The 27,886-nt window shown below is 38.0% G+C and overlaps 1 protein-coding gene across 4 annotated transcripts in view; it reads right to left on the bottom strand.

Moving 5' to 3' along the window:
• ARHGEF10 (Rho guanine nucleotide exchange factor 10) overlaps positions 1–27,886 on the bottom strand; it is a 112,256-nt gene that overhangs the window by 26,951 nt on the left and 57,419 nt on the right. For all 4 annotated transcript variants that reach the window (XM_051778082.1, XM_051778085.1, XM_051778083.1 and 1 more), the window contains 7 exons: positions 10,974–11,089; positions 9,239–9,366; positions 8,681–8,781; positions 7,186–7,307; positions 3,805–3,891; positions 2,212–2,435; positions 833–990 (listed from right to left, as the gene is read on the bottom strand). In XM_051778082.1, coding sequence (XP_051634042.1) covers positions 833–990; positions 2,212–2,435; positions 3,805–3,891; positions 7,186–7,307; positions 8,681–8,781; positions 9,239–9,366; positions 10,974–11,089 — 936 coding nt within the window. The remainder of the gene's footprint in view (positions 1–832; positions 991–2,211; positions 2,436–3,804; positions 3,892–7,185; positions 7,308–8,680; positions 8,782–9,238; positions 9,367–10,973; positions 11,090–27,886) is intronic.

Raw genomic sequence — 27,886 nt, 5'->3', positions numbered from 1 at the left:
GAAGTGTGACAACCACCGTTATGCAGCTCACACAAATAAGGCAGACCAAATCTCTGCTGGCTCTGCACTTGGCAAGGTTAGGAGTCTCTGCTAATGTCTCAATTAAAAATTCAGGTTTCAAACCTTGAGTCTTGCTGTCTTTGAACTGAATTAACTAGATATGTATGCAGTACTGCAGGAGAGTTAGTGAGATATACTGGAGTATACAGACAAGAACCTGAACCACTTCTGGAGAAGACTGTTCTGGTTTAGAAGAATTACCTGTGATTCTCCTTTATTCAAATTATTTTAGCCAATTATTCAGCTAGATACAAAACAACCAACTGTGATGCTAATAGAAAAAGGAGTCCTACCATGAAATACATGAACTGCACACATAGGAAAGACTTATCCTATCTGTACAGAAAGAATGGGGTTGTCCTTTTAAATGAGGTATACAGAAATCTCTATCAATAGGGAATTTTTGTCTTTCATAAACACCAATACTGGGTAGTTGAGTGGAATTAGCATTGTGCTGTGTAAAGTACAGTATACTGCTTGTTAGTGCATAAACTTCTGGACTCTTGCAACACTGAAGATCTCAGGGTTAAGCTAAGGGGAAAAAATTAGTTTTCACATGCACATATGGTGAAAGTGGGAACAGTATCAAAATCTCTACCATCCTTCAAAAAGAGAAAACAAGTCTCTTCAGATGTACCGGAAAGCCCAGTAACCTTAGTTCCGCAGTTTTACAAAGAATTTTCGGAAAATATAGTAGCGGAAAACTACTTCTGCCAAAATACACTGACATGTGAGTTCCTCAGGATGCCATTAAATCATATCACTACATTACCTTCTGCTTTTGTGTAGATTGAGATGTTTCCATTTACTAAGCCAGCAAACAAGTATTGAGACCTATACGTTAAGCTCATAACAGTTGATTTTTCAGGAGTGAAGAAGTGCTGAAGTCGAATTTTCTTTGAGCCTTGGCAACTTTTGTAAATAGAAATGCTATAAAAAGAAGCAAGAAAAAACAGACCTGTGACATTATGCTTTATGTAGTTCTTAATAGAATATGCAAATGAGAGGTTTAGAATAAAATATTAGGGGGGGGAAGATTTTCTCCTTTATTCTTGACACTCCAGAATGTCTATGTAGATAATTTGCAATTACTTAACATTGACATATGACAACACTTTCATATTACCTTGTCTGAAGAAACATTTTTTCAATGAAGAGGTATAACAGAAATTCTGCTCAAAGTCTTCATTATGAGTCTATCCAAAATATTTATTAATTACAAAAAAAATAGGTATTACCTGGAGAACTAGGGACAAGAAAAACTCGCTACCAGATGTCAATTATACTTAAAATTTACACCATTCCTACTGATTATTACGATGGGTATGTTAGGAATACTGTTAAATCTGGAATTAATTGCACTAATTTCTGGAAACATGGCATTTTCCTTGGAGAATTTTGTTCTTCTCTTAGACTGGTTAGAAATATCTTCCAAAATAACATGTAGTTACGCAGTTATGCCCTCACTAGCTATAACCAGATCTCTTTGGTTACAGACCTAATAGTTCAGAAAATGTAGCCTTGTTCTACAGTATAAATCAAGTGATGAGTCAGTAGGCCATCAGTTCAGAGTAAAATAATTCATGTCAATACTAAACAGTAATATTATCCATTCGCATGGCAAATCCTGCATAACATCACAGCGTAGAAGGTTAATGGATTCCTCTTTGCCATTCTGAAAGTTTTCCAATACCTGAAGATTATGTTGTAACATTACAAAAGTAATATTTATATTTTTCAGATATGATGCACAATTAATTAATCCTCTTTCATCAGAGAGATGCATTGCTTTAATTTTAAATACTACAAGGTATATTTTAAAATAATGTAGAGTGTATTTTTCCTTGATTTAAGTGGAAAGACTACGTTGAGGTCACTGGGATAACACATGGATACTTCTTAAAAAAGCAAATATTTTCTTGGAATTGACCCTGAGCTTAGCTCAGTTGGTTAGAGCATGGTGTTGATAACACCAAGATTGCAGGTTCAATCCCCACACTAGCCATTCACATAAGAGCTGGACTTGGTGATCCTCGTGTGTCCCTTCCAACTCAGAATATTCACTGTCTGTGAAATGTATCACACAACTTTGCTATAGAATAGTAAACCTAATGAATAAATCATACGCATTACACCAAAAACAAGAATCACCTTCCTTCTTCCATGCCAAGGCAAATAGTAGGCACATTAGAAGTTGTTGCAAGAACATTTTCAGAGTCTAAAGCTTTGTTTTGCTCTTTCAGCTTCTCCTCCTCTGGTATGTAGACCATGCAGAGAATCCGTGATTCCACATTGAAGCACTCAATAACCTTGGGGCTGGAGCTTTGAAATGAGACTATTGCAATCTGGCCCATCTGATTAGTACAGCTGCCAATCTGAATCGGAAAAAGGAAAATAAAAAGAAATATACCAAGACTGAGCTGTCTCCAGGAAGATCAGCATTTACAAGCAGGAATGACTGGAATGTTAACTGAAGAGTGTATCTCAAGTTGTATGTGTGAATATGAATTTTCATGCATTAAGACGTAAGAAGATAATTCAGCACAAATACAAGAGATGTCAAAACATTATGTACGCAAAATTGCCTTATACACTCACAAAACCAGTTCTTTATTTTTTGAAAGCAGGAATAATATTATGGCCTATTCTGATGTCTGACTCAAAAGTATATACTTCATGTAATGCAATTACAATAAGTACCTGTGTAATATATTATTTTAATAACAGGTGTTCTAAGTTATTTCAGGTTCTCTTAAATGCATTACCTCAGGTAATGCATCTGAGGCTTGTCCTTTGCACCATAACAGGTCTACAAAGAAATGCTCTGTGCCAACAGAAAGAGGGATTATGTAATATAATCCCTTTTGTAAACTTGCTGATACAGGATCCTAAATTTCAATCTGATCCAGAAATAAGTATCATTAATATGTACACAAATTTGTATATTTTAGAGATCAGAGAGAAGTAAAGAAAAAAAAACAAAACAAAGAAACCCTACCCAAACAGAAGTAAATGTTTCTATGTAGTAACACTTTATGTTTGTAAAAAATGAAAAAACACAGGAAACAGAAAGAAAGGATATTTTGTGGCAGTAGAAAGTTTTAATTGGCATATATTTACAAATAGCAAAGACAAAGAAATTATATGGGTCACCTTGAAAAAGATCACCAACAAAAGCTATTTCTAACTTTTAATTCACAAGACTAGCCTAAAATTTCAGTACTATAGTAATAAGAAAAGTTCCTGAAATCATTAGTCTGCTTTTTTTTAAAAAACCCCAAAACCATATTGACTACCTCACTTTGTCTGCTGGAATATCTGTATATTTGGGGTCATAACAATCTGCTAGAGTAATTTTTTTCCTATGTACAGGTTTAAACAGATTATTAATGGCTAAAACATTCTTAAAATATGAAAACAGACAGTAGGACAGCATGAGCTCATATGGGTTTTAGCAGCCCTCATTATAAATTAGCACATAACTCCCTCATGAATGTGCTCAGCTGTCTGGAATTTGTTCTGTGCTGCACTAACAAATCACACACACGTAACTGACTGCCTACAGAGAACAGCAAGATCACATGGACAAATTACTAGCTATCCTTTATAGAAGTCTATCTTTAAACAAACAAAGAAAAAAAAACACCTAGTTTTTTTTTCAGATCTCTATGTCACAAAAAAAGTCACAAAAAGCAACGGAGAAAAACAGGAGACAACCCTTCAGCTTTTAAAGATTATGCTTACCCAAAGAAAGCCATGTTCCATGGCACAGGAATCTGACTCTGTTTCTCCAGAGAGGTATGGCTCTGGATTATAAGCTGCACATTCAACCTTCAAAGAGAAGAAAAGAGAGCTGTTATCACACTAGAAAGATATGCCTGTTTCTGTCTATTTTAGGTTGCAATTAACTAAAATGTTTAAATATATCAAAAAATCCCAAAAGGCAGGGAGTCACTTTAGTCCATCCAGCTTCCCATGGGCAGGGTCAGCTGCATCGGTATTGTTTCCGACATATTCCTTATCTACTCTTAAAGACGTTTGAAGCCAAAGACTACAAACTCTCCAGCTGATCTGCTCAAATACTTCATGATTTTTATTAAGTTCTTCCAAATACCCAACCTAACGTCATCCTTGTTATAATCATTAGCCTGTTATCTCTCATCTCAGCCACCAGGTACTTCTTTTTCTGCAGAGTCCTTTTACACATAAGGCTTTTATATGTCATGATCTTGTCTGAGACTCTTCTTCATTAGGCTAAATCAACATTATCACTTAATCAATTAATTATTTTTTTACAAATAATTGATTTTTTATATTCTTGTTTTTAAAATTATTATCATCACTTCTCAAACTGGTATCTCTCCAGTAGATGTATCAGCCTCATATATCTGAGAGCACAGAACTTTCTCATCTGAACATGCCATTCCAGCAGAGCTGTGAGCAGCACTACACCATGGCTACCCTCTTCTGAAGCCTGTTTCTACAAATCCCATTGATTGATTGTGCTTTGTAACAGTATTACATTCCTAACCAATCCTTAGCTTGCTGGTCTATTAAAATGACTTTAACAGACCCTTCCACTCAAACACCTCTTCAGTCTGTACTTGTGAAGCTCTTAATTTCTCCCTGAGTATACCATGTGTCTGTCCTGCTGACTGTCAGCTCTTTTATTTTTTTTTCCTCTCAGATTATTTCTCCAGGTGCTTTACTCATTTTGAATGCTAATGCTATCTTCCACAATACCCTTACTCCATCCCAACCTCATGTCATCATATTACTGTCAGAAAATTAATAACCATACTCATGATTTTATCATGCAGACCATTTAAAAAAACCCTGAAAGCTACACCAGACTCAAGATCTATGTTTAAGTCCATCCCAACTCTGCAGATTGTTCAAGCATCAAGGATCTGAAGACATTTTTATGACCAGTCATGAATTTCTAATTTCCCTAATATCCATGGTAGAGTTCCCTAATGCTTAGTGAAACAATTCAAAATATATAAATTTGTAACTGTTTATGTAATCAAAAGGTTTCTAATGAGGTGGGATACGACATTTTTACACAAGGTTCTCTGTAATTCCCACTAATGTTCTCACCTCAGATATCGCTGTGATTATATTGCAGTACTAGAAACAACTTGGTTAGTATGAACTTAAGACAACTTCACCATAACCTGCAACATCACTTCTCAACAGTGACTAATTAAAAAGAAAAAAAAAAAGAAGCAGGCAAAAGCTAAGAGTTGTAAATTCCAAGTTTACTTAATTTTCCAAAGCGCAAAGAATTTCACAAATCTCCCTTTAGTCAGCAGGCTTCAGGTGATTAGTCTGAGTAAAAAGTGATTATCCTTACTAAAAACAATGTTATTTTTTCACCAACGCAATTCACTATCTACTCATAGTGGTGACTTACAGTAGCTGTGACAATGAAATACGTCCCTAGTGAAAAACAAGACAGCCTGCATGCTGTGTATTTCCAGGCTGCTTGTTGCATCTCTCTGTCCCTTTGCATCTTAGTCAAAACTGATGATATTTTTTCATAGTTAAACCCTGCTAGTTTAGCTCTCGATCTTAACAGAAGCCTAGTGTGTAAACTTGCTCTGATGAGAGAAGTTTTTACAAGCTCCTTACACCACTGGGCAGCCTGAGTAGCAGAGAGAGAGCTATCAAGGAGGATTAGCCAAGCAAAGGGTCTCTTTCCAGCCCAAGATGTGGCCTGACACCCTAACAAACCACCAGTAGTACTTAAATCATATTTTCTAGTAATATCAAGGACTTGGAAGAACAAGTCATGACCAGCTGGGCTCACACCCACATTATCTTTAGGAGGTGCAAAACCGGTAAAGTTGACCCAGAGTTCAGGCAAATGCTGTCACACCCTCCTGAGGTACCAAGGCAAAGACCATCACCCAACTGTACAGGCAACAGACTCCTCCTTCTTTTCAAAACAAAGATCCTGTTCTAACTTGATTACAGAAGTCGAGCATGGCCCTTCATGGCTTCTGGCCTGGATCTCCAGGACTTACAAATGCTTAAGCTCCAAGGAAACACATACATTTTAGGTTTATGCAAAAAAATTAGTTGACTTTTTCACCAATGGTGACTTTATAAAGTATTCAATATAGAAAAAACTAACTGTTTAATAAGATAAGAATGACTATGGTTGTGTGAGAAATTAGAGAGTTTCAGTAGTCTAAACCACAGCTCTGCTCTGAAAACCAGTATCATAGGAATGGCTTAACACTATTACACATTTCAACTGCATTTCTAACTAGCAACTATTTTCCCCCAACATCCAGGCCTGTATACTCACAGTTGGAGTGAAGCTGCCAGCTGCACTTCCCTCCTGTAGGCTGTCCTACAGGGAGGGCATGCAGTGTCCATGCAATGATGTTAATTTAATATTGGGATTCTGGCCATACATACCCAATTTTATTTCCATTAGTGTCTTTGCATAAGACTAACTAACTGATGGTCAACAAGAAATCCTGTTGATACACAGGAAAAAAACAGTATCCAGTACCCTTCCCTTCCATCTATTGGCCCGGACATGCTGTACTTATTTTCCTAATTAAAGCCAGTGGTCGGTACGACTTCAAACTGACATATTACTCTAGGAAGTCAACTATTAAGACAATTTCTGTATCATTATTCAGAACAGAACTACATTTTTTATACGATCCCACAAAATATAATTTTAAAAACTATTTTAAAACTATTGTTCTCTGTGCACTAATGTAAATCAGAAATTTGAGGAGGATTCACCACAGTTACACCAGTAAAGGACAGTTATCATGGAGATCAGAGTCCTGCACTTTATAAACTTTAGGTTACTTCCAAGCCCCCAACACACACTTGGAAAACTCAAGACAAATTAAAAATTCCCAGCAGTTCTGTTTACACTGAGTGATGAGCTTACATCTGAAAGTCAATGTCACACTATATAAAAGTAAACATGATGTTCCTAGTATTCCTCTGACCCTCTTGGATCTTTCACTGCTACTGGTCTTGCACCAAGGTAGTAACTCAAGAGAACTAGTAGCTGTATTTACAATATGGTATTCTTTAGCAGTTATATCACACAAAAAAGCAATTGTAATCTCATATAAAAATACTGTTCACCTTAAATTCCTGTTGCTTGGCCATCATCACTGGCATATGTCTAACAAGGAGAGGATGTTTCTCTTTTTTTATTTGATTTCCATCATCTTCTACGCAGAACCAACCTAATAGGTTATCTTCCACTGCAATGGGAAGAACAAACAACAAACATCCTGCAATACTTTCACTGAATAATCATTTTCAACTTTCCACAGGAACAGAAAAGAACTCTCTTAGGACTCGTCAATACTGATCAGGCTGTTCTCATGCTATATATGCTTAAATGACAACATAAAACTATGACCAAAAATTCCATTGAGTAGATTACATACATTCTGATTATGCAAAAAAAAAAAAAAAAAAGAACACCTTACATTAGCAAAATGGTAGTTTCTTAATGATCTTGTCAATTGGTTATTGAAAGAGAAAAACACACATCAAATTTCTTCTTAGACTCTAGAAAATTTGTTTGGCAAATAGCATTTCTCTGCCTGTGTAAGAGCACCAACCAGCATGGTGCTAAGAACACCAAGGTTGTGGGTTTGATCTCTGTATGGGTCATTCACTTAAGAGTTGGACTTGATGATCCTTGTGGCTCCCTTCCAACTCAGAATATTCTGTAACTCCTCTCTACTATTTATCATAATTGTAAGGATCCTCCACCTGGAATGATGGAGACATCCATTCTCTCTTCTTTTTTGTTATTTTGCCCGCCTTCAGTGAGTCACCATAAAAACACTCTATTTTAATGATACGCTGGTGAAACTTGCTTTGTAGCAAGTTAATGTTTCTGAATTTAGACATTCAAAATGCCAGGTATCTTTGAAAACCTATAGCCCTGTGGAAACAGAGGAGATTAATAACATCACAGGACAGCACATTTTTTACTGCTCCCACTAAGATCAGGTCTGTTGGTGTGAAAACTACAGTGTTATGTTAAAAAAAAAAAAAAAGAAAAGAAAAAAATGAACAAAAAACCAATTCCCTCACAAAAAGCTGAGTTTTACATATCCAGCTATAGAAATTTTGCATTAATAAAACTACACCCATAAGTTTATAATGCACTTAAAAAGCTAAACAAACCAATCCAACAGCCTTAACTGACAATTCCTACAATTATTCCTAGCTAGAATAATTCTGAGCTAAAACTGAGAAATTTGAACCTGAAGTTCAAAGTATAAAAAGTTCATAAGATCCTAAGAAATATGTTTATAGTCAAATAACTTCCTCACCTGTCTGTCCTGTAGTCTATCTCTTTCTTTTCGATTTAAATGTAACAATGATAAAAGATCACCAGACCTCATTGAAATACTTTGCTTCATAATGAAGGCCTCATCTTATCTATTATGTTATTATTTTATAGTGATACACAATCACTACTGTTTACTGTACTGTGTTTTAAAATATCTGCAGACAAATTTTCACCAAAAAAAATAATCTTTTAAAAATAAAAAAATTAGACTATACATTTAGAGCTATTTTAACTTGATAGGAAATTTGAGTAACTAAAAATTACCAAGGGCTAGTTTAGCCATTTGTAAATTGTTGATCCAAGCCTGTTTGATGGCAGGGGTAAATGTATTGAATACAGCTGTAAAGAAAGTTGGCCTCCCAGACCTGCAATTAAAAAAAAAAAAAAGCCACCAAATGCATTTATTATGAGATACAGCCAAGTCTAGAAATGTTGAGCATGATGAAATTTCATTATTTTCTAATACTTAGACAAAGACACAGTTCTGATATAAGCATATGGGCTTTGATACACTATACATCCATTTTTCTACTCTTTACATGAAACAATATGAGAGGAACACCCTCCCTGGCAAAGGAATACAAAAGTGGCTGCTCTCTATTAGCTGTCACTGCCACGGTTCCTCTTTTGCTTCTTGCATCTGGAATGCTGAGTTGAGGAACAGGAGAAAAACTGCTCTGGAACATTCAAGCTCCCAATATCATGGCATAAGAGCAAAAGTCAGGGGCTAACTACAGAGACAAAAGAGAGGGAAGAGCTAGTACATCTATGCCTAATACATAAGCCCATTCAGAAAATTTCATAATCATGATTTCTACTGACTTGTCCTGTTTTCCTGGAAGTTGCAGCTGAATTCTACAGCGATCTGCTGCTCTGATTTCATCTTCTTTTTTCAAAATCAGTTTTTGTAAACCTGAGGTCCAGTCATGGGCTACAGATTGGTTTAAGTTCTGCAAAATTAAAAAAGCTAAGATTCAACACCAGCCTACTAGTCTATTTCCAACAGGCTAGCTAAGGTGATCTCTGCATATAACAAAATTCCTGGCACCTGGGCCACATTCTAATAATGGATAATTTAGCCATATTTGTAAACATATTTCAAAAATATCTGTAAAACTTTTGCTAACATATTTTATCTGATGACTTAATCTCACATTGCTCAGTTTGATGATACACAAATGACATTCTCAAGCATTCACCAGATTAAAAAATGTAAATTTGCATCAGGTGTACCTACAAGCCTTTTACTTATTCCAGAATCCTCAAATTCTGCTTCTAAAGAAAATCTCATGAAAACATGTACAAATCATACTGACAATGTTTTTGTTCATATCTTTGAGCCAAAATGTTTACAGACCCATCATGAAAGCAGTCTGTGTGGTCTAAATATCTGTTTAAGCTGCTTCAACAATGACCTACTGCAAGCTGAGTGCTCTGTCACAGAGGGTAAAAGCACACCTGAGTGACACTTTAAGCATCAAGACTAACAAGTACACAAAAGTACACACATATTCCAAAGGCAGAATTGTATGAAAATTTAAATGTTTTTCAAAAATAGAGAAGCTGACCTCATTCCTCAACTTGTCATTGTAATTATCTTACACATCTCTATCTGAAAACACTGGCTTAATTTTAAGTTTTCAAAATGTAATTGGCTCTGACTGGCAGAAAGGTTTTGTATATGTTAATGGATGAATGTCTTATGGTACCTGTGGTATACATATTCCCAATTATGGAGACAAAATTCACCTTCAAATACTTCTGAAGCTTTGTCCAAAAACAGTGTTTCCACAAACTTCCTTCAGACTACATATTTTCACAAAATGCTATATTTTATTTAATGCCTTGACTCTGAAGCCAAGATATTCCAAGAGAAACTCAGCTTTTGCATATTCATACACACATATACATATTTACAACCTGTGGTAGCAGGTAGGAGTTAAAAATTGTGTGTGAGCATACATAAAATATCCAAAACAGACAAAAAAGCAATTTTTATAAGTCTCAAGACTGTGGACAACTCATTCTGAAATGTGGTGTTAAGTACTATATTTGTTTGCCAGAATACAAGCTAAATCAAAGGGTTGTGAACAAAGCCAAAGCAAAATACTTTCAAAATTCCCCTAAAAATCCTTTTTGTGATTTACACTCAGTTTTAAGGAGTTTCCCGAAAGCCAGGATTATGAGCTTGGATGGGCATCAAGAGCTTCCTCCAAACAACCATCGTCCTACTGCCTTGTCTAACAGCAAGAACACAATTTCTTAACATAAAAATGTAAGTCTGTTTCCATATAAGCTTATCAGCTACTGAACAAATGCAAACATTTGTATTATCCACCTACATTTAAAAACAATAAAGAAAAACAAGATTAGAAGGATGGGTATAATCTATTTATAATACTAAACAGTTAACAGTAAATGCATTACCAGAGGTAAAAAATATTCCACTCTTTGCAGAGAGAACTAAAGAATGTCTCGCACAGACCCTAGGGAGAGACAGTTATGCTACTTTACAACAGGAACAGACTTGAAAAATAAATCCAGCTTTGTTTATTACCTGATAGTTTCCTTTAAGGCTGCTTATTAATTGACTAATTTGACCAACTACATTCAAGTCATGTAAAAGGTTCTGCAGATCATGGTACAGTTGCCCTGGTCCCATATAGAGCTTGTCTAAAATGAATAAAAACATAAGGTTATAATTAATAAAAAGATGCAATTCTCAGTTGAAGGAGGAAATCATGACAAAGATAATAGTGACATATATTATGTCTGAAAATCAGTGGTTTATTTGTACATATATCATCATTATTTCACTTTGCTGCTCCAGCTACTTCTAATATTCCTGCAGACAGATAATTGTGAAATGCATCCCAGGAAATTATAGGCAGTAGTTAGAGTCACATATTAGCTTTGCATATACAGGCCTTACCATTGGCATTTCCTTTTAGCTCACCTTATCATTGCCTCTTTATCTATAATTAAGATTCAAGCTTGTTCATCTAGTATGACAGGGAGCATTCTGTGCAGTTTTAATACCACACACTAGATCTGTAACAAATATCAAAGCTTCACTGGCCCCAAAATTTCTCACTGACATGGAAGTTTTGCTTAGCAGCAAACAACAGACTTGCTAATTTAAACATCTTTCCTGGAGGTTGTTTTTTGGTTACATGACAACACAAAAAATATATTTGTAGCTATCCCTATGCTGGTTTAAACCTCAAAATTTGCTTAATCAATTGTGAGACAGTTCTGAATCATATATCCATATCCTAACTCTAACACAAGCCTGCAATTTCACTGAACCACTTGAAATTTTATTACGATTACAGTTAAGTCAAAAAAGGATCTGCACTGAGATCAGCAGAAATATTTTGCTCTAATCATCAATAAGAACATAAGTTCATAAGGTAACACCAACTAAGAAAAATACACTGATTAGTAGGATAAGGTGTCTATCTAAATGCACAAAGCTTGCAGAACCCTGATAATATACTCTGACTTCCAGACATGATATTAGGAGCGGAATAGCTGTGTAGTTCTTATGGAAACAACACTCACTCTCCCATTAAAAAAACCCACCCTGTCCCATACAGAGTCAGCATGTTTCCCTTTGGCTGAATGACAGGAAAAGGGCTGAATTATCTTTACAGGAAACTCCTGCAGATTATTTAGCTCACGCAGTGTAGTATCCAAACTATGGATCCTTCATCCTTACTACAGCTTTGGAAGCTAGCCTGTGGGCAGCAAATGCCCCTGAAGTAGAAGGATTTCAACTGTATGTTGGCAAGAACACAACCTAAACACAGGGCCAGCTACTGGCTCTGCACATGGATCAGGAGCACGGGCACGAGCTGTGCCACCTGGCCTGGCTGCCAACCCACACACCACTGGCACCTCCCTTCCCTCAGTCTGCTACAGGGACCAGTGTACAAACCAAAACGTGTCAAACCAAGGACAAAGCTGTCAAAATAGCCTAAGTCAGAATAAACACGAAAAATAAACATATATGAAACAATTCTACTTAAACCATTAGTATATTTTCAGCTATTTTGTATTTGGAGACATCATACTGGTAGAGGCCATGACTGGATGTTTTGCTTTAACACAATTCACTACATTAAGTTGGGAGTCTGCCTTTAATCTTGAAAAGCATAAAATTTCCAAGCTTAAAGAAAATATTAATGTCTACTTTATTTCTGAATTCTGCATTTCACTGCAGGAAAATGCAACATAAACCTGAGATATTATACATTCCCAAAAAATTTCAAATTACTGTCTTGCCTTTAAATCTTCTGGTAAATTGAATCAATGAAAGGATTTCTGTGCATTGCACTTGAGCACCAAACAGGGGAATGACTGCACTTACTATTGTTTACCCATCCAGATAATAAAATGCAACTTTCATCCACCCTTCCTTGCTTGTTCTGAATGTTAATTAAAAGAACAATCTAGCCTTTCTTACCCTAAAAACCAAATCAGTCCATAAGAAAAGATAATTACATTTATTGTACACAATGAAAAGAAATTACTGCAAAGTAGATCTAAGAGGAAGAATTTTGAGATTATGCTCAGTAGAGTACAAACACTTTGCTGGAACTGCAGACTCTCTATTTTCATTAAGCTGTATTTTCACTTTCTTCAATCCAAACACTTGAAATATCTGCAACTGAAAGATGTAAACACTTCTCTCCTTGTATCCCTCTTCTGCTAGCTTAATTTTTTCTTAGTAATGTCTACAATAACTGTAAACTAATGTCTACAACAGCTGTTATGCACCAGAATTGTTAGTTCCTAGACACATCAAATTGTTGATTTTGATGGGGTTACTTGCAAAGAAAGGAGCAGGTCAGTGTTAACAGAAATCTGGTGAAACCTAGACAGAAGCCATCATAATGTGTCTGGCACTGCAAAGAACACAAGTGAAATAATTCTTGCTTCAAATTTCTGTAACAAAAAGATAACTTCTGCAAAACAAAATTTATACTGATTAGAAATAATTGTCAGTTTATTCAGTTTTTGGCAGAAGTCCAGTCACTTACCTGTAATTTATAAACTCCACTCCCAAACAAAACAAACAGCTGCACTGAAAAAAAGGTAGTACAAATATTTCTGAAATTTTGCCTTATGGGTTTGAACCAAGAGAAAATTTACAACTATCAGGTTGTGAAAAGCTGAAAGTTTATGAGGCTTCACTTGTATAGGATGGATATTTTCACTCAAGTGAATTACATTATTCTTAAGTTTTAAAAGCCAGGGTCATTCTTTGACGCTTGATAAAGACAGTTACCAGCCATTTTGTTTACTATTGTCTGGAGAATAGACATTAGTGCAACATAAACACGCAGCACTGCAAGTCTTAGATGTTGGAGGACTTTATGCCATAGTCTTCAACTGAGATCATAAAGCGAGCTTTAACTGCTTGCAAAGATGAACTTGCCCTGTGCAGTATATACATCTACTGTGCCTGAAAAGAGCTGTCCTCTGTAATCCTCTTCCTGGAACTTCAAATAGTCTTACGAATATTCTTGTTCCAGCCTTGGGAATAAGGCATAAATCTTGAATTTCATTCAGCAATTGTCACCTGAGTCTATTTTTTCTGCATCATGCATATTTTATAAGCTATTAAAAAATCAAGATAAAAAGGATGCAATAAGAACGTCAAAGCAAATAAACTAACCTGGCATCTGAAAGTCTGTCACACAGAAAAAACAAATGAAAATAATTTCAGGCTCATTTATTAAAGACCACATTCTTAGCTCAGGAAAGGAAGCCAAAAAGCAAAACAATAAATAATTAATGAGAGCCTGCTTCCATCCTCTGATGTTCTAGAAAAGGCAAACGGCCAATTTAATAGTCAATCAAGGACTAGATCAATAGTCACAACTAATATCAGCCCTTCATGGAGGTCCTTAGTGGGCACGAACTGAAATATAGAAAAGTAAGGGGCCTTCAGACATCAGCAATGATGGACTCATCAGAAGGGAGTTCTCTGAGAACTGACCACTTGGACTGTATCTGGACAATGAATTACAAGTTATAGCAACTTCATCTCTGTACTGGGTCCTGTAAGACTTACTCACAATGTCTTAAAATAAAATTAGTTTCTCAATGGTTAACAAAACGTTGCCTACCAGTTGATCTGGTTGAAAATTGTCTGACGGAGGGTTTTTCTAGTGTGGAGGTGGTGGGGGAGCACACTACTCTGTTCATCAGATGTGTTTCTCAGCTCACAGCCAAAGACTGGCTGTTAGAGCCCACGCATGTTCCCTGACCGTTCAATTGCTGGCTATTGCTGGGTGGGTGTTCACTCTTTTGTCCATAGAGAGCACTGAAAAACTCTTGGCTTCACTCCAAAGCAGATACGTGGTTGATTTCTTTTGTACTATGAAATGTTTCACAAATGATAAAGCCATTTCCTTCTCATTTCTAAGCCACTCTTGCTAATTATCAAGCTCCAAAACAACTTACTTTTCCAATGTGAAAAAATCCTTCATGAGTTTAGAGAATGTTCTTCCCAACTCTGTAACTACGTGTTACAGAGGACAGTGTGTCTGGGCAGGAGAGAAGTCAGCACGCTGTAACCAATAACCACATGTGTGGCTTTGAAGGCAACGCTTTTTGCGTTCCACCTACAGATTAAGGGTGAAATCCTGGTCACATGGAATTTGGCAAGAATTTGTTTCATCAACACCTTTGTTGCTAAGATTTTACCAAAGGAATTCATACCTCCCTGCAACAGGCAAGTTTACAATTACTGCCAACAACCAGTAATTCATGCAAAACACCTAATTCCTTGCTCAGCATTTAAATGAAATATACCCAAGGTTAAAAAAGAAAAAAATTGTCATTTGCTTTAGAGGGAAGAAAGGAGGTTAAAGTTTAAATTGATTTTTGCTGCTATGTAAAATTGAGGTGGCAAGATTATGCTTTTTGTAAAATCAATCTTAGCTGAGATATATTTGAATATAATACTAAACATTTATTTTACCTTACACATTTCCCAGAGTAACTCTCAGCACCACAGCTTTAAATTAATCAGTTTTGCCTGGTTTGAATTAATTTTTGTAATTGAAATAGAAGCAATTTTACCACATTTACATCCAGGCATTTTCAAGGCCTGCAGGAAACTCCCTGGGTGTGGTTAAAGTCAGTTTAACTTGGCTCGGGCAAAAGTAGAATTTGGAAGGTTGTGTATAAATATACATATGCAAGAGAAGTGTTTGTGTGCTAGTGCCTGCGTGTGGGCAGAGAGGGAGAATTCCCACCTCCAGCAGAAAGCTGCATTGCTAGGGAGCACAGCCAGCAGCCACAGCTCTCTCCCTGCACAGCCAGCATAGCAGCAGCTGCTTTAATAAGCACTGGCACAGAAGCTGCTCCCTTGGGATTCTTGTCCATCCGGTTCCTCTAAATTTTCATGGGCACCTCAAGCATATTGGACATTATAATCTTGAACTGATCACGCCCTATTCTTCTAAGAGGTACATTTATTTACCGTGGTGATTTATTACCAGTAGACATATTCTACTGCCTCTTGCTGTGTGTTCTGATTCTCATTTGTGAATTACTATTTTAGCACATATTTATGCTACTAAACAAGAAGAAAGGGTTGCAATGCTCAGAGTAGATGCAGTCACCCATAATTTAAACATCTATTCCTGGGTAAGCAAACATGATGGCTCAGGTGGTCCATTCCCATACTAAACTCCTGTTTATTCCCAATTTTTGCCAAGTAATACTATTACATATAAATCCAAATGTCATACAAATAAATTAAAAGCCTCAGTCAGTATACGTTCAATATTGCAACTACTTTTGCAAACATTTCTGTATTGTCTATCATGTTGAAACCAAAGACTATTAATAGATGCGCTGCTGGGTATCTCTTTTACTGCAAAGTAACTAATACTGACAACATCTGCCTTAAGTATAATCATAGTAATGGCCTTTTCCCCACATAGTTCAAAACCACAATATGTCAATATAAATTGCTTTGAGAGAAACCATATCAATACAAGGTGAGAACTTATGTGTCATGAAAATTCAAGGTCCTTTTTTTACTTTGCTTCTGAGAGATACGGAGCCCCAAAGTCAGACTAGGTGTTACATGAAATGGAAGCTCACGAATGCTCCCATGCAAAAACCACAATCAAAACAGAGAAAGGCTCTTTTCCTGACTATAGTTCCAACGTTTCTGAAGGGTAACACAAAACTAATAATACATTTGAAGAACATGCCAGATTTGAAGACCACTCTGTAAGGCTGGTAGATCCCAAATTTGACTTGCCATTTGCAATCTGACTTTGAGGCTGAGAACATTTGTATTGCTTCCTCCCACTGAGCCATCTGTGTGCATCCAGGCAGCATACTGAAACATCAAATGTTATGAAAGGAAGAGATTTGGAAAAGATTCAATCCTTATCTTGAGCACAAAAATCACCTGGGATTGGGGAAGAAGTTACATATGTGGGAGGTAACTTTAAAAGTTGCTGTGCCCACAGAAGGCGTAACAAACTGGTACTTGTATAGAATTACACACTTGGAACAAATAAAAACATACAGGCCTCTTCTGCAACATTTAAATCTACATTTAAACCTGAGAAGCTTGTACAGTGTTCTGGAAATGAAAGCACCATGATACTAGATGAATTCTTCATCAGTTCATAATAAACTGGACAGATTTCATAAGATTGTTAACCTATTTAGGTTAAACTATGATGACATAGCAGTAATACATTTAAAACTACTTTACTGCAGTCAGAACTGTGCAGTTCAATGAAGACCTTGATAATTGTAAAGGAAAACCAGAAGCCATTAAGAAGGCCCAAGATTCAATTACTTCAATTGAGGCATTCTTCCCCTATACTTGGTACTGAATCCTGCTCCTACAGATACACTGGAATGCAAAACATACAGGATGAATGCCTCATAGCTGCTCTGGGAAGAGAACTTGTCAAATAGAGGGAAAACACTTTCCTTTGGCAGGTCTAGTGGAACTACTTTTCTCAGCGCAAATAGAAAAGAAGACCTTTATGTGGCATTATCATACCAAGCTATTTCAGCAATAGAGTTAGCAAAAAGATTCTGAATATTGGGAACATCAGAAACAGTGTAATTCATTTAGCAATTGATACTGATGCCAATTATTTGTTAAGTATTATTCCCTTTCCCTTTGCAAACTCTCATCCCAGAACACCTAGTTTTTGCTGGAAGGTCAGTGATGAGGGTCCCCTTCTGCTCTAAAACTTTGTCTTGCACAGAACTTGACAAGTTATACATACAAGAGGCACATCCATACCTCTGATCCTTTCTCCATAGAAATTCTGTTAGGAGCGTGTAGTAGTTTGAACCAGGTTTTCCCCCAGAGGCTAAGAAAATGGTAAAACCCCAGGGGGTGGAAACCCCTGGAAGTTTTGAAGTTTTTTCCAATGGGTGCTCCTGCAAAATGTAAACATACCACAAGCAAATGGAAGAGAAGAGTTGTGGTTTGGTTGTTGTAGGAGAGGTGGCCATGTTGTAGAGCCACGGGGAAGGGGTTCAGAGCCCCACAGGGGGGCTTTGGCCCCCAGCCCCCAGCGGGAGCTGCAGGGACCTGGAACAGCATAAAGCTGGGCTAGGTGCCTGTAGTTATACTGGGAGATGTTTTCTCCACCAGACCCCCCAAACTCCTTTGAGACCTCTGGGAAAGGAGGGACATGGACTCCTATTTAGGAGAGGAGTTTTGGAATGCTGCAGCACTGGAGAGAGAGGAGCTAAGAAGCTCAAAGACGTCCCGGAGCTGGACTGGGATGGTCAGATGGAATGCAGAGGGGGGTGACCTTGCTTTCCCCCCCCCGCTGCTGCTGCCACGTTGGCAGTTGAGACAGAGCACAGGAGCTCTGGTGGAACTCTTGAGGCAAAGACTTTCAACTGAAAGCTGCCCAAGATGTTCTGACTCAGGGGTGAATCCTCTGAGGAAGGGACTTTCACGAAGATGCCCCTGCATTTCGTGATATACCTGTGGTGAAGCGAGTTTTGCCCCTGCTACGCAGCCCACAGGTGAGACCTTTGCTTGGAGTCGAAGGAGAGCCGAGGGGCTTGGAGACCCCCTTGTGTGTATTGAAAAGAGATCCAGCTACAGCAATCCAGTTGCAACTGCTGCATGGAAGACAGAAGAGGACAGATGACTGCTGCTGTAGAAGATCCTGCTGCTCAGAGACTGGAAGGGATCTGTCCTTCTTCCCTTCTGGACTTTTATTTGGAGGGGAGAAGAGATCTGATCCATTGTAAATACTTATGTCATGGTAGAGATAGATGTGATCGTGTGTATAATGTATTATAATATTTATTTGTACAGTCATTGTAATATACTCCCTTTCCCCCATTTGGAGTCTGGTGTGTTTTGTCTGGAAAAAACCCATCTCACATTGGATTGAGATGTGACAGGGGGCTAGGACTAGGGAGTTAGAATTTTGGGAATCTCAAACCATGACAGAGTGTTAAAGCTAGCGACAAAGCAAATGATATTGAACTACAAACTTCATGCACATTGTGTTATGTGAGCAAAGTCCCTGACAGACCCCCCCACACACACTCCTTCTATTTGTGTTTTTTCACTTGCTCACTCATGCTGCTCCTGTTTCCACAGACGCATCACAGAAGGATGTGGGTAGATTCAGCTTTCTTGTTTCTCCTTTATGAGAGTATTTTAACAGCCAATTGGAATTTCACTAAAATAGTAATTAAAAAAAAAAGGTAGTCTTGTGACTCCAAAATCCTGGTTTATGACCTAAGCAAGTCCATGGGTCAATTTAGATTTCATAACAGAAAAGGAAACTTTCTGCCTTCCCCCGGTTTGCTCTTTCATACTAAATCCAACTCATGATCTTCACAGTTGTAGGCACCTGAAAAATCTGAGCCACCTTAACTCCACTGTAGGTCTTGTGAGATTACATCACATTCTCAGATCCAAATTACACAAGTATTTACAGTGGTATCAGTCTCCAGGGTTTGGAAATCAGGAATGATCTCAGAAAACAAGAGTTTGGTTGGCAGCCATCAAAGAAACGCTACTTGCACACGGCTTTACAGTATAACCCTAATTTAGGCTTACTAACATAGTGCAAGCACATACATAGTATTAAGTGATAAGCAATAAACCCCCTGAGATTACTAGAATGCAAACTATTCAATTCAGACATGGGGTAAACAAGCCTAACTAACAATATAGGACCCATCATCATCATCAACCAACATGAAGAGCAGTATCAAAACCGAGAAATGACATCATTCTAATCATACTTTAATAATGTAAGCACCTAAACATAATATTATGAGCTTGATTATTGAAACTGCTAATCCGAGCCTCTGAAACTCTTTAATGTATTTATTCTCACTGCCATGCAAGACAGGGGAGTTCTTCAACTCCTAATCACAGACAAAGAACCAAACACTACATGCCACCCAGTACACATAGAGCAGAGCTGAGAAACAAACCTCACCAGTTTCAACTCTGACAGAAGTATTTTTAACATGCTTCACCCCCCTGTCAGCTGTTAATACTTTGCTCTCAACTGGTAATTGTATGAATGCTGAGACCTGTCTTGCTAATTGTAACAAATCTGAACCTGAAAGAAACAGGTTGCACAAAAACTACTGTGCAATCACAAAACTGCTTATTCACATAGCTTGAGCAATGGGGAGATAAAATCAACAGCTTGCAATTGCAAATATTGAGTAAGGTATTAAATTCATAGTCCTATACCACTGGTGAATAAAATTATGCAAAACCACCAAGGAAACACAAAGCCTCGGAGATCATGAGAAGTAGTTCACACATTGAGAGCATGGCTTCAGGATTATATTAAACTCCGGCTAATCCTGACCACACAGGGAATTTCAGAGATAAAAGGCCATAAATATTTTTCCTGCTGACAGAAGCAGCTGTACTGTGTCAGATATTAAAGCAGAAGGGAACATGAGGCAGAAACATTGAAGCCCTGATACGCTGACAAGAGAGTACCCCATAGCTCACCTCCTCAATGTCACACTATATTGGACAATGGTCAGGTGTCTTCCTGGACAATGTACTGACTGCAGTTTCTAGTTCTGTTCCCATGAAGAAGAAAAATGTTGGAAGCGAAGACTTTAGAGTGAAAGAAAAGAAGTGCCATGTCCCTTTCTCCCACAAGGCCTGAAGGGGAAGGCTGAGGGTAGCATGGACCTGGAAGCCCTTGCCCTCCTAAGGAGGGGTAGGAATCATACAGGACCTCTTGGATGCACCTGCATGGGCACGAAAGGCAAGAGAAGAACTGGGTGCAAGAGGGTAAACATTTACTGTATTGGAGTTCATTTCCCCATAGTAGCCCCCACAGTGCTGTTCTTTGCATGGGTAGCTAGAATGGTGTTGATAACACACTGGTGTTTTGGCTACTGCTGAGCACAGCATCAGCACTGTAACATTCCTTCCTCAGTCCAGGGCAAGATCCTGGGAGGGGACACAAGTAGGCCAGCTGACCCAAACTGACCAAAGTGATGTTCCATACCATATGATATCAGCTCAGATATAAAAGCTAAGGTAAGGAGCAGGAAGGCATGTATTTATTGTCTCCAATGGCTACCTCTTGAGGAACTGTCATGCATACTGAAGTCCTGCTTCTCGGGCGTGGCCGACCATCGCTGCTCATGGGAAGTAGAGAACAAACCCTGCTATTTTCCACTTTGCTTCACTTTTTGCGTGCACAAGCTTCCGCTTTGCTTTTGCTTTAAATAAACTGCCTTATCCCAACCCACGAGTTGTTTCCCACCTTACTGTCTCCCCTGTCCAGCTGGGAAGGGAAGTGATAGAACAGCTGGGTGGGCACCTGGCATCCAGCCAAGGTCAACCCACCACACTGACATAAACAGACAATGAAAGTACATCTGCAAAGACACTCAAACAATGAGAGTACTGCAGGGATGTCAAGACAGGCTTGGAGGCAATTGTAAACTGCCAGAGGTTTACACTGGAGCTCCCACCAGACTACAGCAACTCACAGAAATTGTACTCTGAGGAACTCACTTCCCTCTTTCATACTCACTTGCTTATAGCTAGATTTCTATTCATTTTACTACTCTGCGTCATGATGTGGATGAGAACCCGGCAACACAGAACATGGTTTGTCGGAGGTGGATGACAAGTCCTATAACCACTATAACAAATATGAAAGGCAAAGAGAAGAATCTCATCCTAAGAGGGTGAGACAAACATGTAACACCTAATTTATTCCTTGCCTAATCTACCAGCTAGAAACTTATATCCGCTTAACGAATGAACTATTTAATGTCGCCAAGTTTGCTCAGATGAACAAGCTGTTTGGCACTAGATTTATTTAAAATCTCCAGTCTTTTGTTTGCATATATCAGTGACAGTTTACGTTTATGAACATATTACACCTCCTTTAGTGTATTGTTTTCAATAGCTTTAAAATAGAGAATTATGTTATTAATCTTCTATATTTAACAGAGATGAAAACTAATTCAATTAGCAACTCATGCCACATCATTCTTTCTAAAATCTTATCACCAGTGCTAGAGTTGATATGCCACTTACTTATTCTGGACATTGGATTACCATTATTGAGCCTTAGAGTGATGATAAAGCTGACTTTTTTTTCCTTCCCCAATTCTGTATTTCTCATTACACAAACCACCAAAAAAACAGCAATGGCTATCACAGCAGTTCTTGAAAAGGGCTGCACTTTAACTGAGCAAGACATTGACAGAAACACAAGCGTACACTGTAGCCCATCAAACATCCCTCTCTGTTTCCATGGCAACAGTCAGAGGCCTACACAAAGTGACTGCATCAAGCAGAAGGCAACTCAGAAGAGAGGAATCATTTCAGCACCGTGTCACTACTACATTCGACAACAAACCTCACAGAGATCAAAACCACAACTGAGTGGAAACAGAGTACAAATGTATCCCTGGAAGTCTGAGCCGGAAAGGGGAGGAGTCATGGTTTAGCAGTGCTCAGGTTCGATCTCAGTGACAAACTCTAAACCTGTGAAAGAAAAAATAACACTAAAGCGCAGCCATAAATGTGCTAACCTGTTTTTTCACTTTACTGTTATCTTCTGCACTCATCACTGCATAGATATATACAGTACAGATGGGTCTGGCTCATTTTCCCTTCCAGCTTTAAGACATATGGCTCAAATTAAATGTGTCTTTGCTTAAGGAAAAGTCCATGTTGTCTATGTCTCTTAATCAACATGATCAGCATCAGAACACTGCTGACAGGCACTGATTTCCTACCTAGAAATGCCAGGATGCTTAGCTTTCTCCCTTTGATTCTACAAAGTCTCTATAGTCTGATCTTAAATAAAAGCACTGTGTAAAACTTCTACAGCTCACCCTGTTCATTCTTAGGAACCTGAGAACAGGAAACTGGGGGTGGTCGTTGTCACTGCAACACCAAACTGGCGTTTGTCTCGGCAGAAACTTCATTTCACAACCCACCAACAGTTTGCATCAAGTGCTGCAAATTCATAACATGTGCCAGGAGTCTGAGAAACTGAAACTCTGGCCAGTATATTTGACTTTTGTTCCTTTATTCCCATTTAAAGGGCAGAGCAATACATGTATTTGCAGTGATTTTATGTAAACATGGATGACTTGCAAGGGAAGGTTGACTTCTTATTCTTCTAAGGGGAAGTACTGAACATTTTGGGAAGAAGTTACAAATTTGCCTTTGACTGTCTTTTTTATATTTTTGGAAGGTATATTTAAAATATATTATATCGATATGACATATTAAAAATAAAGTTGTATCCACTGTGTTTTCACTCATCCTCTATTTTTATCAGAAGAGTATGGGTAGCATTTAACTTTCTTGATGCTCTCTTTTCATATATTCAATCCAACTGTGAATCTGAAGAGGTCTCAGTCAACTGGCAAATACTGTCCCAGTTTTCAAGAATGGCAAGAAGGATGGCCATGCTAACCACAGGCCTGTCAGTCTCACTTCAGTGCCTGGTAAAATTATGAAGATTATTCTGGGAGCTAGTGAAAAACACATGAAAGACAACACAATCATCAGTCCCAGCCAGAACAGGTTTATGAGGGAAAAGTCCTGCTTAACAAACTTAATTTCCTTTTATGATAAGGGATCAGGTTGATCAAGGAAAGACAGCTGATATAAACTTTTTGGATTTCAGTAAAGTTTTTGATACTGTATCTTACATTATCCTTCTGAACAAAATGTCCTGCACACAGCTGGGTAAACACATCATGTGGGGGATGAGCAACGGACTTATGGGTTGAGCACAAAGAGTTATAGTGAATGAGGTAAAACATTAGACTGGCATCCAGTCACTAGTGGTGTTCTGCAGGGCTCTCTCTTATGGCCAGTTCTCTTCAGTGCCTTCACAGATGACTCCAAGGTATACTAAGTAAGTTTACCAATGATACTAAACTGGGAGGAGCTGTTGATTCCCTCAAAGGCAGAAAGGCCCTGCAGGGAGACCTCAAGAAATCAGAGGACTGGGCAATTGCCAACAGTAGGAAGTTTAACAAGAGGAAGTGCCTGACTCTGCACCCGGGATGGGGCAACTCCAGATGTATGTACAGACTGGGGAAGGAGACAATGAAAAGGAAAGAGGTCTGGGGGTCCCGGTCAACAGTAAGTTGAATATGAGTCAGCAGTGCCCTGGCAGCCAGGAGGGCCAACCATATCCTGGGGGGCATCAGGTAAAGCATCGCCAGCCAGTCGAGAAAGGCGAACTTCCTACCAACACAAGTAAATAAAAACCATCAATATACAACTTCCTGTTCACACTGAAAATATTCCTCTGTTCCTATATTAATTCCACTTTTCCATACAATGAACGTGTCTGTGCTTCTGTAGATGGACTAATTGGAAGAAGAGAACACCAATAGCCTACCAGAAACAGTACATGGATTTACTAGTGAAAAATCTCTATCTTGCATCTTTCTGCAAACGGTTCTACATTTGGAAAGGAAATGAAAACATTAAGCTTTTGGCACACATGATTAAGATAACTACTTCCACAGGAACTGTCCATTTGGGATACCAGAGACTCATACTCACAGACTTTCAAGTAAGACTAACTCCAAAACATGAATTAGTCAAGGACTTTGATTAATTTGTTGAGAGAAATGTGATCTGATAAACACGCTGTTTTTTCCTGAAGACTGAGAATGTCAAATATTTTCTGGTTTAAATATTATTGCAGGAAGCAAACATAAGTTATAATCACACTCCACTAGGAAACAATATCAGAATCGTACAGATACAGGACTCCACCAAAGACCTGAGACTTCAATCCTCCACATTCACAACTAAAAGAATTCAGTCTACTGTTGGTACTAGAGGAGAACAACAGGAACAAGGTAAGAGCACATCAAGTACGGGGCAGCACAGTAAAATGCACTCCAGGAAAGTTTTCCTGCTTTCCCCCACACCCCCTCAGGCCACACAGTTTCTCCTGCCAAAATACAAAGGGTTTAAATCAAAGACACGAAAATAACAGCCTCTAAATGTGTTCTCCTCTACAATTCAGAGACAAAAGACTGCTATGCAAAGCTCAGTGGGGTAGAAAACTGCACATTGATGATTTTGCCAAGTGAAAACCAAGTTCACACAGCCCTTGCTTTCCAACTTAGAACAGTACTAAAGCATGCCTTTAATTTATATGTACACATAAAATCTTTCAACCTTTCAGCAGTTTCATAGTACAGCCTGTACAAGATTAATTTAAATTCAGTCATTCTTTGTAGCACCAAACGTAAAGTTTGCATCTTTAAACTATACTATCCTTTCTTGCAACATCATAGAAAACAGAAAGCACTTAATTGCATTTTGCCAATTAAAAAAAAGTAAGATACGATTATGAGAACTGCCTTCTCATAAAGAAGATTTTGGTGGAGAAAAAGTGCCATGATAAGAGAAATGTGACTAATAACCCGTAATCCTCACCAAAACACAGCCTAAATCCATCAAGAATCCTTGCTAATCACAGCATTAATGTGAGAATACTGAACTTACAGGGGGCAAGTACTTAACCTGGCACGTGGCAGATAGAAACCAACTTCTCTCAGTCCTCCAGAAATGGAAGAGGTGACCCCTCTACTGTTACTTAATGCTTTTACACAGAATCACGATTATTCTGTATCTCTCCAGTACCCACAAACTAGAAATGCAAGCTGAAAATCAGGTCTGAGATGTGGTTTTACATGTCTCAGGATTTTGCCTACAGTATCTCAAATTGTTCTTGACCATTAGATGTTATTAAAACCACATACTATAAGGTCACTGGGATTTCATGAAAGGACTTCCTCGGTATACTTTGAAAACAGAGGGAAACATAGCTTTATGATGACTGCAAAGATATGAAGTTTCAAGCAAAGTAAGACAATATTTCTCTGTTAGTGCCTTGCAACTTGTAGTAAAAACTAGCAGTCTCGCCAATGATGTGCTACTACAATAATAAAGATTGTGTCGTCATCAACTACAAAATGCAGCAACTTGGTGAGTGCAAATGAAAAAGCAACCGTGAAACATTGCACAAAGTCTTACCAGTCCTTTCCCTCTGCAGGAAGGCAGAGCTTCTGTATCTGAGCTTCTGTAATCTTTAGCAGCCAAAACTGGAACTAAGGGGGCAACTCTGCAGAATAACTAACAGAATTAAGTGTGTATTCAAACTCGCCTGTACCAGCCAGTTTGAACAAGTCTGCATTCAGAGTAGCACTAGTGCAGACATAGCACTGTGTGCAAATAGCAATGCTATGTATGCTCTTCCTCTTTTTTAGTTCGTTATATTCAATTTAGTTGGATCATTTGGCAGAAATGTTTGATTAAAGTTGAGGGAGGATTTTTTCAGTATAGCCAGCATCCTTCACATCCTTTTTATTTCTTATCTTTTGATCCTTTTTATTAGAAGACTGAATTAATACAACAGAGCTTACCAGAAGAAAAATTAGTTCAGTTCATCTTTTACCTACTGAGTACCATTTCAGCCAAAGGTCGAGCTACAAATGTGTAAATAGTAATTTCTTTTTTGTGTGTTGTTAGTGTCACCAAACATGATGAAGCTGAGAAACCTCAAAGCCAAGAGGGGTTCAGAAGGTTCTACAGGACTGTTTAGTCAAGAGTTTTTGTTTCTCCCCTCGAGTTTCTCTTCCCCATCTGACCTTGCCGCTATGCAGGATTTGGTCTAATCAGCTGTGAGGCTACTGAACAAAGTCATAGCTGGAACTTTTAACAAGGAACTTTTAACAACTTTAACTCACCTACAAAAGGGACCCCCAACTCTAAGTAATGCACTTCTTTATATACATTCCTCCCAAGGGTTACGCATACAGCAGCTCGTAAATTATAATAAAAAGGCTTCAGTCTCGTTGTCTAAGCAGCCCAGTAATGCTTAAAAGGAGCTACAAGAATGAAGTCACTTTTGAAATTGAGACATAAGTACCTATAACATTTTCTGTGGCTATTTAAAAAGGGAGGAGCAAGAAGACCTGACATTAACCACCGTGGAGAATACAGGGGGTATTAAATATTGCAGCTGCACCTCAGATCACTCTGATGTGTAGCATTTATGCCTCCTTACAGCACAAATTTGGGAAAATTCATGAAGCCAAGGGTGTAATATTAAATAAATGTAGTGTGAAGTAGTGCCTACAGCTAGCACTGAAATACATGTAAATTATAGTCCATTAATACAGATCACAATCTAGATTTTTAAATGCATTTCATATTACAATATATAGGCAAAACACAGGATATAAAAAAACTTCTCATGTATGAAAGTCTAGCTACTGAGTAAACTCTTAAAATTCATACATCTCTTGAGGGCAGTTGGCAGACTTGTAGGAGGGATTAACAAGCATGGAAAGAACTTGCAAACTTAAGAGTTTGAGGTCATTTTTGGAGAGAGGATAGGAGGAAATTACCTATTAGTGTATTTTTTCAAAATTATTCATTAAAGTTTTTTTTATGAAGCACTAGTTTAACGGGCAAGATACTATGGGCTTGAAATAAGTGAGTAACTTCTATCCTGCAATAACCACTTGTGTTCAGACTCTTACTCCACAGCAACAGAGTGGCTGGTCATTTTTATTGAGAGAAACTTATTTGCTTTAACTATGGCATAAAGAACATACACAGAACCAGCTACCACGGGACCACTGGCATGCCACACCAAAACAACCTTTTTGCGTGTCCACACACCCTCATGTTTTAAAACTCTTTATGCATTCATGCAGAAAATTCTAAACTAGGACAAACACAAGTAATTCATGTTGCAAGGCAGGAGCCTGGCTACCACTTTATCACTCAGTTTCCAAAGAAAGAGGTTGTATTCTCTTCATGTTACAGAAATCGTCATGCACAAAATACTTTCCTTTGTTTGCAGTAGCCCATTGGATTTCAAATATGGATTTTAAAAATGTAGTCTGTAAAAGCCAGTAACTCCTGTCACTTAC

This window comes from Manacus candei, unplaced genomic scaffold (genome assembly GCF_025592945.1).
Source record: "Manacus candei isolate 608988 ecotype Guabito, Panama unplaced genomic scaffold, ASM2559294v1 h1tg000011l, whole genome shotgun sequence".
NCBI lineage: Eukaryota > Metazoa > Chordata > Aves > Passeriformes > Pipridae > Manacus > Manacus candei.
The sequence above is the reverse complement of the archived record's forward strand: the minus strand, read 5'-3'. Positions and strand labels throughout refer to the sequence as shown.